Here is a 14,791-nt window from a genome sequence, read left to right on the forward strand (position 1 = left end):
TTATATACTGTTGAGTTACAGCCATTAATACTGCAGCCTTTCCTAAATGAGTCAGCATGGTCTGTTGTTTCTCATACAACGTCAAAGCTGCCTGCTGTCAGAGGGTCTGTTTTGTTGATATTATAAAGCAAACAGTTAAGGAGATAAAGTCCAGAATTTGACCTACATTTTAAAAAAAACAAAAACATTTTGGCAGGTAAATACCCTCTGGAATTTGAATTGTATGTGTAATTTTGTCACTAAACCTAGATTATTAATATGAAGCTGAATGACAACATAGGACAAACACCGGTGGGGGAGAGAGGAGTGATTTGATGCTTAATCTATTGGCCCTCTAATACTGTTCCCTAACAAATGCTATTCTCAGAATTAAATATGTTCCTGCTGACGTCATTGTGCTAGTGCATATGCAGAATAAGAACCATTTTAGCTTTGAAATGTAGTGTGAAGGTTTTGCCAAATGAACTAGGACAACTTGGTAGTTCATTTTTAAAATTCCAAAAATAGTGCAAATAATGGATTATTTTCAAAATAATTAGAATTATATTCCACTTGCTAATAAAATGAAAGTATATATTTCTAAAACTGATGTATAGTAGTTGTGTATGGTGGCCATACAATACAATTTGTAAATAAATCTAAGGACAGTTGCATATCTGAACCCTACATGTCTAACTCTGAAGTGCATTTCATGGAACTAACCCTGGGGCATTTGACTGTAGTTGATTAAGTTGGTTACCAGTTAAAGTGCCAGGTAATGTCATAGGCTAGCTACTAATTTTACAAGTCCAGCCCATAATATCGCAATCCCCAGACAGGGCATTGGATAGCAACATATGACATTTTTGCAAGAATGCTGGATAATCAGGAATGCTAGACATTTATTGTATAATAAAGAAGGATTTCATATTATCCACAATGTTTTAGCTGCTCCAGTTATTCCAGTCTAGTAAATTTGGTTTCTGTTTCAGAGCTCTTGTGGAAATCTGTTCTCTCAAGCATATTTTAGCATCCGATCATTAAATAAATTGACATATTTCCTTCAGTTTTTTAAAAAATACACTAAACTTGCAAAATGGTCAATAAAAATTATTAGCGTGGGCAAAAAATATTATGGTTCATTCTAATTTGAATGAATTAGAATGAGGAAAACAAACTTAATATTTGCCTATCAAAATGACAAATTGTCCCTAAGTGAGGGGAGATTTTTCTGCTAGTTGAATCTTATACAAGAAGTCCTCAGTTTCTGCACCAGTGCACTGTACTATTTTGAACATACTGTTAATGAACTCTTCATGCTCATAAACGTAAGAACACATAATGGTTCTTTGTGCTTTCATTTGAATGCCTCCTTGTATTGTGCTGATATTGATTTAACATTTTAACACCAGCTTTATTCACTAAAGCTTGGATATAAATCATACACATTTTGGTTCCAAAAGTGAGGCTTTATACATGATATGTTTTTATAAACAGAAATTTATCTTCAGCATAGGTATATTCACCCAGAAAATTCCTCCCTTGTTTTGTAGTTTAGAGACTTTCGAATTGTCACCTATTGTACTTGTTTTCAGATCTTAATATTATTGTGCCCAATACTAGATTGTTTTTCAAAAAGAAGTTGAAGGTAAATACATTGACATGACATAACTGTACAGGCAGTTGGAAATAATCTCTACTTTCCAGTGATGCTAATTTCATTTTTATATCCTTTGACAAGAGTCAGTGTGATTTACCTGAAGAATGAGCCCATATAATTTTTCTCTTGAAGAACCCTACCTACTGTGTTTGAGTTTGATCCTCAGCACTCTGGTAGGGAGGATAAGTCTAAGAACCATGTAACTGTCAATGTTTCTGATTTTCTTTCGTGCCAGACCAAAGAGCAACTATTTTTTGAGTCACTTTTGTGCATGATAAAATCATACCGCTTCACTGAAATGAAGGGATAGTAAATACGATTGCTATTCAGTAGAACAGAATTTGAAGCTTCCAAAGAGCTTCTAACCCAAAATACAGAAAATATATTAACTAAAGAGAATAGTCTACTCCATTAGAAGTGAGGGAGTAAGCACTGTATTTTCACATCATCATATCTGACAGAGACACAATCTCCATAGCTCTCATTTACACTGAGGTCTGAGAGGGGTTCTTGGTTTGATCAGAGCAAATACTTCATAATAGTTCTGTTTGTTGATAGTCATATAACATGTTCGTGGCAATAGCATGCTGCATTGTTTTCTATTGAATTACAGGACAAAGAAAACAATTGAGAGAGCTCTGTTAAATTTCTGCCCCCATTAATTATTAAATTGGCCTTGCAGCTAAGAATCATTTTTACAATTAAACTTCATCCGTTTTGTGGGAGGATGGGATGGGGAAGAGGACGTATGACGGATCAGTTTAGTAACCTTTACTGTTTTAGTATTTGGGGTGGGAAGTTAAATGTTGCAGTCTTACTGGACAGTTAATATGGAGCCAGAAGATAGGAGCAAGAGTCTGAATCTAGAATCTGAAGTTTGCTAAAGCAACATTATTTTATCAGCTTTTCACATCAGTACCTCCAAACATAGGACCTTGTGATATCTGAAGCAAGTGCTGTTTATATCTCAGTAGCAGGCAGAAGCCCCAGTCAGGTTTTGGGGCCCCCGGTTGTAATTGGTACAAGCACAAAGGAAGACAGTTCCTGCTGCAAAAAAACTTACATCTAAAAAGACAAAGGGTGGAGTAACTGGTACAGCATCTTCAGAGTGTGGCTGGGCATGTCTCTCTTCTGTTCCATTTCTTTATTTTTGTTTGTTATAGGGTGGAATGAAGGGATGAGATAAGTGGTCTACTGGTGTTTAGGGACTGTAAAGTATTGGCGAGGGAGAGCTGGGAGACCAGCTGGGTCTCTTCATGCACCAGTAGTGCTGCTTGTTACTGTTTTGGGAAGTCCTTGCTGTCCCCATCTCAACTTAGAAGATCTTGGGGTTCTGATGGCAGCCTTTTATGACCCTAGTTGGCTTCCTCCGTTCCCAGTAGAGGATGGTGTGAGGAAATAGCCTTCTTAGTGTAAAGGGAGATACAGGATGTGGATAAACTTTGTTTTTGAAACCTACATTTTTAAAGTCTAAATTACCTGGCACTGTCTCTTCTTAAATAATCTCAGATTTCTGGCCATTGTATCCTGCTTATTTTAATTTTCATGCGTTTCTTATTGATGTGCAGGAAGTTGTCATGCATAACTGTGATTTATGCAGCAAAAAGTTAATCTCTCTACAGAACATTAGCCATCTCCAGCAATATGTTAAAAAAAACAAAACAACACACATTAAATCCTTGTTTTCAAATAGGTTTTATAGCTTATCCAAGGTGAGAAATGACCCTCATCAAGGGAAGTCCTAGATTGCTCTATTGAAAAGGGCACTGTTTTGTGTGTTTGAAATCAAAGTACTTCAAAACAGTAATTCTGAGATGAACAGCAATAATAAAGGCATCAAATAAACGACATGACAATATAGTTGATTAATGGGTATCATTTAGTGATGAGTGTTCAAGATCTGTTTACAGTGTATTGTGATAATGCATTATGCATTTTCATTAATAATTGAATAGCATGCATGTCTGTCTGCATGCTTTTATAATCCCTCTAAGTCTGGTACAGAAAGGTAAAGAGAATGCTATGTAAAACTTAATGGCAAATACTAAACGTTATTCAATGCTGTTTCTGTTTAACTGCAGACCCTGCTACATGGAAAAATCCAAGACACCTTACTAAAGGTTTCTTTTAGCCACTTGTTTGTTGTCCCTACACATTATCTGCATGTTTATGTATTATAACTACCTGTTTTCATGCTACTTTATTGCTGACTGCACCTTTACTTTAACACACTGCCTACTGTGTTGACTGGTGGTTATTTTGGTCGGTCTTGTGGCTTTTTTTTTTCAATTTCAGTAATTTCTGTCTTTTTGCTCTGCATTAGCATCTAAGGGATGGATTTAACTTTTCTTTTGCGATGTGTTGCTTTATCATATAACTTTCATAACATTTTAGTTACATAATGTGTTTTTAATATGTATAGGTGAGTTTCTTTTGGGACTCCTACCAAAATGAGACAGTTTGAATGGTACTTACTTTTAGATAAGCAGTATTTGGATGAGCAAGTAGTAAGCAGAGTTCTTGTTGGTTCCTTTCTAGAACTGATTTCTGTATAGAGAAACTGTGAATTTCTGAAATACATCATCACTTAAAAAAATGGAGATCTAGTTGAGGGAATACAGATGTCTCCAGATATGACTAAAACTTACTTTTTTTAGTAGGAGCTTGCACTTAAGTACACTCAATAACAGAAGTGGCCACTTCTGTGACTCCTTTGCTGGTTTTGGGCCTGTCCGAAGAAGCACAGAGTACTGTCAGCCAACACTGAAGTCCATATGGCTAAGGATGCTTGACCTCTGGCAGAATTGGGCTTTATAAGACTTTTGCCCCAAGGTTTCATTGTTAAACAATACATAAGTGTTCTACTTGGGTTTTTTTTGTTTTTTTTTTTTGCTTGAGCAGATTTTTCTAACAATTTCTTTCAGTTGTAATCTGATCTCTGTAGAGTGCGCTGTATGTATGCTTACTTGTATGCAAAAAAGGATGTTGCAAAAAGTTATTTTTTTTGGTCACAAACTGATCTTTAAATAGGCAGAGCATTTCTGGGGACTGCTAGGATAGGAAATTGAGTCATTCTTTTAATCAAATCCATTATTCAGAGAGTGGAAATTAGGCAACGGATCTACAAATTAACATTTGAAATGAGATGCAGAATGTTAAGTAATGTATTTAAAGCCATTTAATTTCTTACAGTAGGAAGTAGATTAACTTCTGCATTTCTGCTGCTACTTTAAAAGAAAATGTATCTTGGTTTTCAACAAACTGTTCATGTGAAAAAGGCACGAGGATACTTAAGCTCTTAGTAGGGTGTCCTTGAAAATTAAACTTTTTTTTTCCTTTCTAACTCATGTAATGGTTTTGTTTTCAGGGATTGATGCTGAAGAATGGGGTAAATTTCTTCACACCAAAAATAAGGTATGTTTATTGTGGAGTGACAGTAGCTCCTTCATAGTTAAAGTGAGCTAGCTTTCCATTATAAGCCTGAAGTTCAATTCCAACCCTTTCTCCACCATCAACTTCCCCTAAAAGGGATGAATTCCACATGCTACATTTCATGCCAAGATAGAACTTTTTTCTTGAGAAGTTTGTGGGGTTTTTAAGTTCAGAAAAGGAAGTTTAAAGTTATGGTGTCTCTGGGTTGTTTCTCTTCTACAGTGCTTGTCCTCACTATATTGGCTTGAATGGCTAGGCTTTAAAAATTCCAAATTTGTATGTATTGTTGGCTTTGCTTTTAGTGTTTTTTGGTGAAGCATTGAGTGGAAATTACAAAGATAAGTACATATACCATCACAAATTGTTTTTATTACTCCAGATTAAGATGGTCAGGGAAGGAGTTAACTAGAGACTTACTTGAGCAGAGAGATAAGAGGAAAGTAGTGGAAGACTGTAGGAGGGGGATTGAAAGGAATAGAAAGAGCTTCCCCAGCCATGTGGTGAACAGTGAAGGACTGTAATGCTAAAGAGTCTTTCTACGTTAAGGACAGTTTGTCTCCCTTGGTTGAAGCAAGCCATCCTTGATTTGATGACTTGCTTGTTCATTTTGATTTGGATCTTTTTGGAGTGGGTTGAAGAGGGCCCCAGTTCTGATTCCCTGTACTTTGGGTCAGGGAGAAGAAATTTGCTGTGAAGATGTGTGGCAGAATGCAGTATTTTGTGTCATTGTGTTTTTCCCCCTCTTTGTGTGTTGCTTGAAGCTATGGCTTAGGCCACTCATGTAGACGGTTTTTTTCACATGTTTATAGAACACTGTTATGAAATTATTTTTGAACTATTAGTTGATTTGCTGTTGATGCCAAACTGTTTCTACAACTTCTGGCAAAGCCAAAGATGGAGAATGATGAGGGATACATAAGAACATAAGCTATTCCAGTTATTAATGTTCACTTTGATAGCATTGTAAAATAGTGCTGAAGATGATTCTTGCTTTTTATATGCATACTTACAGTATTTATCACTTTGTTGGCCAGAAGAACATTTTGGTGATATATAGCGCGCGCTCTCTCTTTCTCTCTCTCTCTCTCTCTCATAGATATATGCAGTAAGTACATTGCTGTCTGACTTTAAGTTACTTTTGCTTCTGTATTTCAGCTGTATACAGACTTTGATGAAATTCGACAAGAAATAGAAAATGAAACAGAGAGGATTTCAGGAAATAATAAGGTTGGTACGAGATGAACTCAACTCTGATTCACAGAATATCATTCCTTACTGTCATGGGGTACTTGATGGTGGCACCTCTTCCTGGCTTTTCTGGGGATTAGCTCTCTTCCAGGTCCGACACCTCTCTTTGCAGGGTCTCAGCCTGTTGTCTTCTCTCTCGCTCTACAGCCCCTGCCTCACTCCAGGGACTGCAGCTTCCTCTTTGTGACTCAGCCCTCCTGCCAGGTCACTATGTTGTTTCCCCTTCTGGGGTATAGTCTCACAGTGGACCTGCTGTCCAGGCAATGCCACTCCATCAGTGCCTGGTAGGGGAACCTAGGCCTTCTCACAACTCTGGGTTCCAGCCCAGGGACTCTACAACATGTAGCCAAGGTCTGCTCAGTCCCTTCTCTCCGTGGACTGCTTCCTACTCATCTCCAGCAGGCTTTCTACTCTGCCCATCTCTCTGTTAGGTACACCCTGCTCTCAGGGCCAGGACCACAGGATCCTACTCTTTCCTTAGGTTCCCTCCTTTCCTCTCTAAAGCACAGAGGGTCGCTGCAGCCATTTTCTGCTCAGCTGAATGCTGTCTTCCAATCAGGAATTGCTTTGGCAGCCTAACTCTCGTGTGGCCACTGATTGGCCCTTTCTCAGCTTCCTTGGCCATTTTGGGGCTGACGTGGGGCAAACACCCCATCCTACTTGCAGAAAATCTGGTGGTTAAACATTTGGAAAGACTCATACAACTCTGGTGTACAGTAAATAATGTAGTGGATCCACTAGCACATGTAGTTCATAGTTCTGAGGTGACACCAGCACTGCTATGAAATGATTATGCTGGTAGAATTCGCTTCAAAACTTGTTTATATAGTAGTGCCACAAGTGGAAGTAGCCTCGACCTCCCTAGGTCGAACCCATATGGTGTTTATATAAACAGCTTTGTGTGTATGTATGACACTTTGTTTAGCTTGTAAAATCGGCAGCCATGTTTATGTGCATATGTGCCGTTGCTGAATTTTTTTTTATCCATCAAGTAGTCGAAGGCAGGATTGTACACACACAGAAATTGTTTGATAAACTGATGACTTTATTTCTGGACAAATTCTTGTGTAGAGGGTCTCTGGTGCACGAGTTTAATTTTAGTAAAGAATTGGCTTTTTGAGGGGTATGTCTAGGTAAACAAATCCTCTAACTCTAATTCTTGGTGATTTTAATGTATTTCTAGGGGATCAGTCCTGAACCTATTCACCTTAAAATTTTTTCACCAAATGTTGTCAATCTGACTCTTGTGGATTTGCCAGGAATGACAAAGGTAAGAGACTGAATTTTACCTTTTGATTTGCTGCAGGTAGATTATTTTTGAGAGGGGCAAAATGACCTCTGTCTTGACCATTTTGTACCATTTGATAAATCATCTAAGATTCCCTTTAAAAACAGAAAATGTTATTGTTCATCAAGTTGACCACAATTCTGTGTGGCTTTGAAATTAAGTGTCCCCATTTTATGATTAGAATTTGGATCTTTGGTAGTGCTGTATACTGAGGGGAGAGGGTTTTCTTATAAAGGTTATGTCTACACTGCAGAAAACAAACCGCAGCAGCGAGTCTCAGAGCCTGGGTCTGCATACTTGAGCTTGCACTACGGCTCTAAAGATAAACATGTAGACATTCTGCTTGGGCTGGAGATTGGGCTCTAAAGACCGGGAAGGGAGTTGGGCTTTAGAGGCCGAGCCAAAATGTCTACATGCTATTTTTATCACTACAGTACAAGCTCCTTGAGCCCATGTGCGTATTTCTGGGCTCAGAGACTTGCTGCTGTGGGATTTTTTTTTTTTTCTTTTGCAGAGTAGATGTACACTAAGAGGCTTGGAAATGTTGTGGAGGTAGCATGCTTGGCTAATAGGAGAGGTAGCCCTTTAGTGTCAGCAGTAACAACTGTAGTTAATTAGGTAAGTATTGACCAGAATCAAAATGACACCTCCCCATCTTACAGAAGTGGCAATGCTTGAAGAATTGTGTAAAGCAAGGAAAAAATAGAGGAAACCCTCTGAGCTCTGAAGGACACACAGGGTGCTCTGAAGGGGAGGAAATATTCAGGTCCCATATATGAAAGTTTTTTATTGAACCGTAACTTTTTCTACAGGAAGGGGGCTATTTTCAGGGTCCCCAATGGCAGTTCAGTGCGTAACTTCCCTAGACTTGCAGTGCAAGTTAGGGGCAGAACTGCCATTTGTTCCTTTGAAAATCTCCTCAAAATTAACATAGTAAGCTGGAGTATTTGGTTTGGTTCTCATTGTGCACCATTTTCATGTTTTTGTACTTTTGTTATAGTATCTTCATTAACCTGGTTTCAAACTTGATTTCTAGTCCAGAGAAATTTGATTTTATATTGTTGTGTTTTTTAATAGAGAGAAGTGTGTGATTTGGATTTGCATAATTCATTCCCCCCTTTAGTTCTATATTGTTTGTTTCCCTTTAGGTACCTGTAGGTGATCAGCCTAAGGACATTGAACTTCAAATCAGAGAACTAATCCTTCGATTCATTAGTAACCCAAATTCAATTATTCTGGCAGTCACAGCTGCCAACACAGACATGGCTACATCAGAGGCACTTAAAATTGCTCGGGAGGTAGATCCAGATGGTAAGCAGCAAGACATACTGGAGCCTGCATTTTAGCATTTCTCTTAAAATGGATTTTCCTAGGAAAAATAGGAATCAAATTAAAGTTTTAGAGAAAATGGTATTTGTTTTTCATACTAGTGGATTTTCTTAGGAAACAGTTGTTGTATTTTAACAAATAACATTGTCCAATTGTAGCTTGTGTCATTCGGAAGCTGTTAACAATGCTGAGATGAATTAGTATCTAATTAAGGGCCTGCTGGCTCACAGGCAAGGCCAGTCCAGATCCTGTTACTCTTCTAATATGGTCATGTAATCCACGGCTGTTTACAAAGCAATATAATTGCATTGAAGAAGGCTGCTTTCATGAGAGTTGTTACTGAGCATGGCCTGCTCAGGTGATTACAATTTTGGAGGAATAAAATGTGTGTCTTGTAGCAGGGAGAATGCATACTTCTACAGTTAGTAATTGGCTGTTGCATATGGTTCTGTTCTAGTCTCAAAAGGGAGAAAATACATTTGGAAGCATTGGTCTTCAGCTATTGCCCACTTCAGTGCTCTGTATTTGTCTGGCAAGTCTGCTGATTTGAACTTCTGAGCAGTGGATATATACTAATTGTATATTTATGTAGTGACTGAGCCAAATGAGTCCTAAAGCACTCTACACACTTGCTGACTGTATGTATGTGAGAATCACTTTCACAACCACTGAAATAGCTAAAGGTATTTTATTTATTTGAACCTAGAGGAGAAATATGTAGAGACAGTGAATGTAGTTACTCATTATCCGAAGACACTGGGATTAACACCCTGTCATGCAGTTGCCTTACCTGTCAGTGCACCACCCTGCCTTGGTTTCCCCTCTTCTTCAGGGCCCAACTCAAAGTCCCCAAACACAGAGCTGAAGTTCACAACAAAATTCTTCTCCCCTCTCCCTTCCCTGTTCTGGGGTTTCATTTATTATTAAATAAAATATATTCAATGCTTCACCCTTCTAATGTGGCTTCCCAAGTACTTTTCACCTTGGTGCATGGGATTTTTTCCTTTTCCATTGTGTCAGGCACAGGAACGTAGTCTCTGCTTGGGCCTCTTCAGGCAAAGCCCCTCAAGGTGTGTCTACACGGATTAAAAACACCCATCTGGCCCATGGCAGCTGACCTGAGTTCATGGGGTTTGGGCTAAAGGGCTGCTTAATTGAGGTGTAGACATTTGCACTCTAGGACCCTGCGAGTTAGGAGGGTCCCAGGGTTCGTGCTGCAGCCCAAGCCTGAACTTCTCCATCGCAGTTAAACAGCCCCTTAGCCTGAGCCCTGCAAGCCTGAGTCAGCTGACATAGGCCAGATGCAAATGTCTAATTGCAGTGTAGAGTACCCATTCGCAGGTCCCACCTTCTTAACCCCTTTGGAGAGCCTCCTCCTAGGTCTTTCCTCGGACCAGGGCTGTCAGGGCAACAGATCCTGCTTTTTATTTATTGCCTTGTTCATATGATCAGGCATATAACCCTAGGACTACTTTCCATAATTCCCCGCCTTAAAGGTTTGAGGCCTGTAACAGGTGTGCTGTCTGTAGCTATTATTATACGTCCTTATTCTTGCAAAAAGTTCTATAAGATTTTTTTAATGCCTACCAGTGGTCAGGACTGCTGATCTGCATCCATTTGAAAGATGGCTCTTACAATAACAACTCAGCAACAGCTAACGCAGGGCTGAGATGCTGATACAGTGTAGATTTGGGGACAGTACTGAACACTGAATTATCTCTTCCTGCAGCACCTGGTTTGTCTGCAGTAGTCTCCTATCCCAATACTTACCCAGTCAAACTCTGCTTAGTTCACCAGGTTTCAGAGTAGCAGCCGAGTTATTCTGTATCCGCAAAAAGAACAGGAGTTCTTGTGGCACCTTAGAGACTAACAAATTTATTTAAGATGTTAAGGCTCCAAGATAGCGTAAGTTTTATAAGTAAGCAAATCCAGTATACCTACACAGGTTTCTTCCCACATTTGGGTCTAGAGATGTTCGTATCCAAATATAAAGTTCTTATTTTCCTTAAGAAACAACTGATCATATACTTTAGAAACTGGTTAAATCTGTTTCATTGTGTACAGAATAAAATTAATAGTTTTTTTTCCCTAGCCATTCATGTAGTGGTAGTATTGCAAGTGTAGCCCTTGCACAACTGCAAACAAGTCAGGGCTAGTTCTAGATATATACCAGGGCTCTCTTCTTTCCGCTCACATTTAAAAACCTATAAGCTTGTGAGCCTAGTACTTCCTGTTCTCTCTCACTCTGACCCCATCTCAGCTGACACAGTGCTCCTGTCACTGACGTCAATTATCTGAATTTCCAGCCAGCGCACCAGTCAAACCTTCTTTTCTATGCAGGTTACTAGAGCTCCATAGAGCCTAGAATCTTGCTGCTCATAGTTCTAGTCATCTTGTTCTGACCATTGCATTCAGCTATGGACCTTCTTGAATACTCTAAGACAGAGATGGGTAAACTTTCTGGCCCAAGGGCCACATCTGGGTATGGAAATTGTATGGTGGGCCAGGAATGCTCATGAAATTGGGGGTTGGAGTGTGTGTGTGTGGTGGTGGTGGGTGGGGTGAGGGCTCTGCCTGTGGATGCAGGCTCTGGGGTGGGGCTGGAGGTGCAGGAGGGTGCTCCGGGCTGGGACTGAGGAGTTCAGAGGGCAGGAGAGGGATCAGGGCTGGGGCAGGTGGTTGGGGCACAGAAGGGGGTCAGAGGTGCAGGCTCCAGGCAGTGCTTACCTCAAGGAGTTCCCAGAAGCAGCAGCGTGTCCCCGCTCCAGTTCCTACATGGAGGTGTGGCCAGCTGGCTCGGCGCCCTGCGTCTTCTGCAGGCACTGCCCCTGCAGCTTCATTGGCTGTGATTCCCGGCCTATAGGAGCTGCAGGGGTGGCGCTTGGGGCAGGGGAAGCGTGCGGAGTCCCATGGCTGCCTCTGCGCATAGGAGCCAGAGGGGGGACATGCCGCTGCTTCTGGGAGCCATGCAGAGCGATGGCACACGCGGAGTGGTGCAAGCTCCAGACCCCATATCCCGGCAGGAGCTCGAGGGCCGGATTAAAACATCTGAAGGGCCAGATGTGGCCCTGGGAGGTTGTTTGCTCACCCCTGCTCTGTGGCCTTACTAAACTGCTTAAGGCTGACAAACTTCTTGTAAATGACAATTTTCCTGCTGTTTTGATAGGTCGAAGAACGCTTGCTGTTATCACAAAGCTGGATCTCATGGATGCTGGCACTGATGCTATGGATGTACTTATGGGAAGAGTGATTCCAGTTAAACTTGGCATAATTGGGATAGTGAACAGGTGAGTGTAGGGAAGTGGTCTCCAACCTTTTTAAGTACAAGATCACTTTTTGAATTTAAGTGAAACTCAGGATCTACCTCAAAGAAACTGTAGAAATAACAGTAATCACACAAACCCAAATACTCTTGCCCCACCCCTTCTCAGAGGCCCCGTCTTGCTCAGTGAAGGGTTGGGAGTGTGGGAGGGGCTCCGGGCTGAGTCTGAGGCAGGGGGTTGGGGTAGAGGAGAGGGTGCGGGAGGGGGTTCAGGCTGGGGTTGGGATGTGGGAGGGGTACAGGGTGGGACTCCAGCCAGGCACTGCTTACCTCAGGCAGCTCCCGGGTGGTGGTGCAGTGGGACTAAGGCAGGCTCCCTGCCTGTCCTGGCCCTGCGCTGCTCCCGGAAGTGGCCGGTTCTCCACCATTCCTGGTCCATGGAAGCTGCAGGTATGGTGCCCGCAGGTGAGGGCAGCATGTGAAGCCCCTATACCCCCTACCCTCTCAGGAGCCGCTGCCAGACATGCTGGACACTTCCAGAAGCAGTGTGGGGCCAGGGCAGGCAGGGAGCCTGCCTTAACCCTGCTGTGCTGCCGGACTGTTAGCGGCCGATCTCCCGGTTTGGCTACAGGAGGGTTGGCAACCCTATCGTGATTGGCTGGTCAATCGCAGATCCTCTGACAGTGGGTCTCAGTCTCAGTCACTGTGACTGAGATTGAGATGCACTGTCAGAGGCTCTGCTATCTACCAGTTGGTGACCACTGGTGAAGGGGATGGCAATTAATGTTCTTTTGAAAGCTGGATCTTTCTGTAATACGAAGGAATGTTTAGGTTTCTCAAGCATATGGGTGTGGGATTTAGAATAAGGGATTTGGAGACAATAATAGCATCTGTATTTAATTACAGAAAGAAATAAGCAGTGGGTGGCCCAGTTTCAAAATGTTGGCTGCTGTGTGGGTACCTGGATTCAGAAGCTTAATCTTCTTCCCACCTGCTTTACCCCTCACATCTTCAATGTGAGAGCTGATACCACTTTGATGTAGAGACTGCATGCTTAGTCTACTGGGGATGGCTACTGCCCATACTGCTTTCCTATTTACTGTACAACGCCAACCAGTCAGTCCATGGAGTAACGTTTCTGTACCTTCAGAAGAGATGACATGTTTTCATCCCCACTACCGAACCACCACCTTCATAGTCAGGGGAAAATGTTGACCAAACGTTGGGTAAACATGGTTAGTGAAAGAGAGAAAATGGTTGGAGAAATGAGTTAAGAATGAAGGCAAAAATGGCAGATGTTCTGATGACTTCAGGATGCCACTGTCAGGAAAAGTGGGAGCATGAATAAAATAATTGCACTTTACATTTATTTACTAATAGTTCTCCTTTTTACTCTAGGAGTCAATTAGATATTAACAATAAGAAGAATGTAGCTGATTCTATCCGTGATGAATATGCTTTTCTTCAAAAGAAGTATCCATCTCTAGCCAACCGAAATGGAACCAAGTATCTCGCTAGGACACTTAACAGGTACCACAGATTAATTGTCATGCAAAATGCAAAAAGAAAATAACAAAGATTTAAAAAATAATGTTTTAAGGGATGCTAAAGATAAAAATAATTTTTAAGTACTGCTGCTCTACAGTGAAACACTGGGATGTCTTCATTTGAAACAAAATTTAGTATCTGCGGTTACTGTACTCTTTCTTAGCAAATGTCATAGAATATATTTGTTTGTTTATATTTTAAGTTGTGCTGGAGGTGACAAAGTTTGAAGAGGATTTCTTCCCTTTTCTAACAGAGGAATTTATACTTTCTCTATCTGTAGGTTACTAATGCATCATATCAGAGATTGCTTGCCAGAACTGAAAACTAGAATAAATGTTTTAGCTGCTCAATATCAGTCTCTGCTGAACAGCTATGGGGAACCCGTAGAGGACAAGAGTGCCACTTTATTGCAGCTAATTACCAAGTTTGCCACTGAATATTGCAACACCATTGAAGGAACAGCAAAATACATAGAAACTTCTGAGCTGTAAGTATAATTGTTTATTTATAGAATCTAGATAGTGATAATTGGCATGAAAAACTGGATCGCATTACTTTACTTTAAAACTACAGTAGCAGTAGTAAAAGCAAATCATAATATATTTTAAAAATTGATATTTTGATAATGTTAACTTTAAAATATTCAGTGTGTTTGGCACAGGAAAACCTTGCAGTTAATATTTTTTCTTCTTCCTCGTTTGTAACGTCAATCTTAATTTTATCTTTTTTAGATGTGGTGGAGCTAGAATTTGCTACATTTTTCATGAGACATTTGGACGAACCTTAGAATCTGTTGATCCACTAGGTGGCCTTAACACTATAGATATTTTGACTGCTATTAGAAATGCTACAGTAAGTATTATCTTAGATTTCCTAAGGTTTTTGCTTGTTGGATTTGAAATGGAATTTAAAAAAATCTTGTCTTGATTCATGTCTATTGTATTATGAAATTAAGGTTGTGCTTAAAGCAGGAATTCTTTATTGTGTGAAGAAAACAATATTTCCTCCCCACATTTTCTGAGACCATACAAGTTAGTTAATTTCA

General features: G+C 40.5%; 1 protein-coding gene across 4 annotated transcripts in view; it reads left to right on the forward strand.

The window, feature by feature from the left end:
• The window catches only part of DNM1L (dynamin 1 like), a 53,830-nt gene that overhangs the window by 17,096 nt on the left and 21,943 nt on the right, over positions 1–14,791 (forward strand). For 2 of the 4 annotated variants that reach the window (XM_039480959.1, XM_039480975.1), the window contains exons 3-11: positions 3,721–3,759; positions 5,007–5,053; positions 6,227–6,298; positions 7,503–7,589; positions 8,756–8,918; positions 12,103–12,223; positions 13,597–13,728; positions 14,027–14,233; positions 14,478–14,598. In XM_039480959.1, the coding sequence (XP_039336893.1) occupies positions 3,721–3,759; positions 5,007–5,053; positions 6,227–6,298; positions 7,503–7,589; positions 8,756–8,918; positions 12,103–12,223; positions 13,597–13,728; positions 14,027–14,233; positions 14,478–14,598 (989 nt within the window). The remainder of the gene's footprint in view (positions 1–3,720; positions 3,760–5,006; positions 5,054–6,226; positions 6,299–7,502; positions 7,590–8,755; positions 8,919–12,102; positions 12,224–13,596; positions 13,729–14,026; positions 14,234–14,477; positions 14,599–14,791) is intronic. The other 2 variants (XM_039480965.1, XM_039480984.1) reach the window with 1 other exon arrangement.

This window comes from Mauremys reevesii, linkage group 1, assembly GCF_016161935.1.
Source record: "Mauremys reevesii isolate NIE-2019 linkage group 1, ASM1616193v1, whole genome shotgun sequence".
NCBI classification, from domain to species: domain Eukaryota; kingdom Metazoa; phylum Chordata; order Testudines; family Geoemydidae; genus Mauremys; species Mauremys reevesii.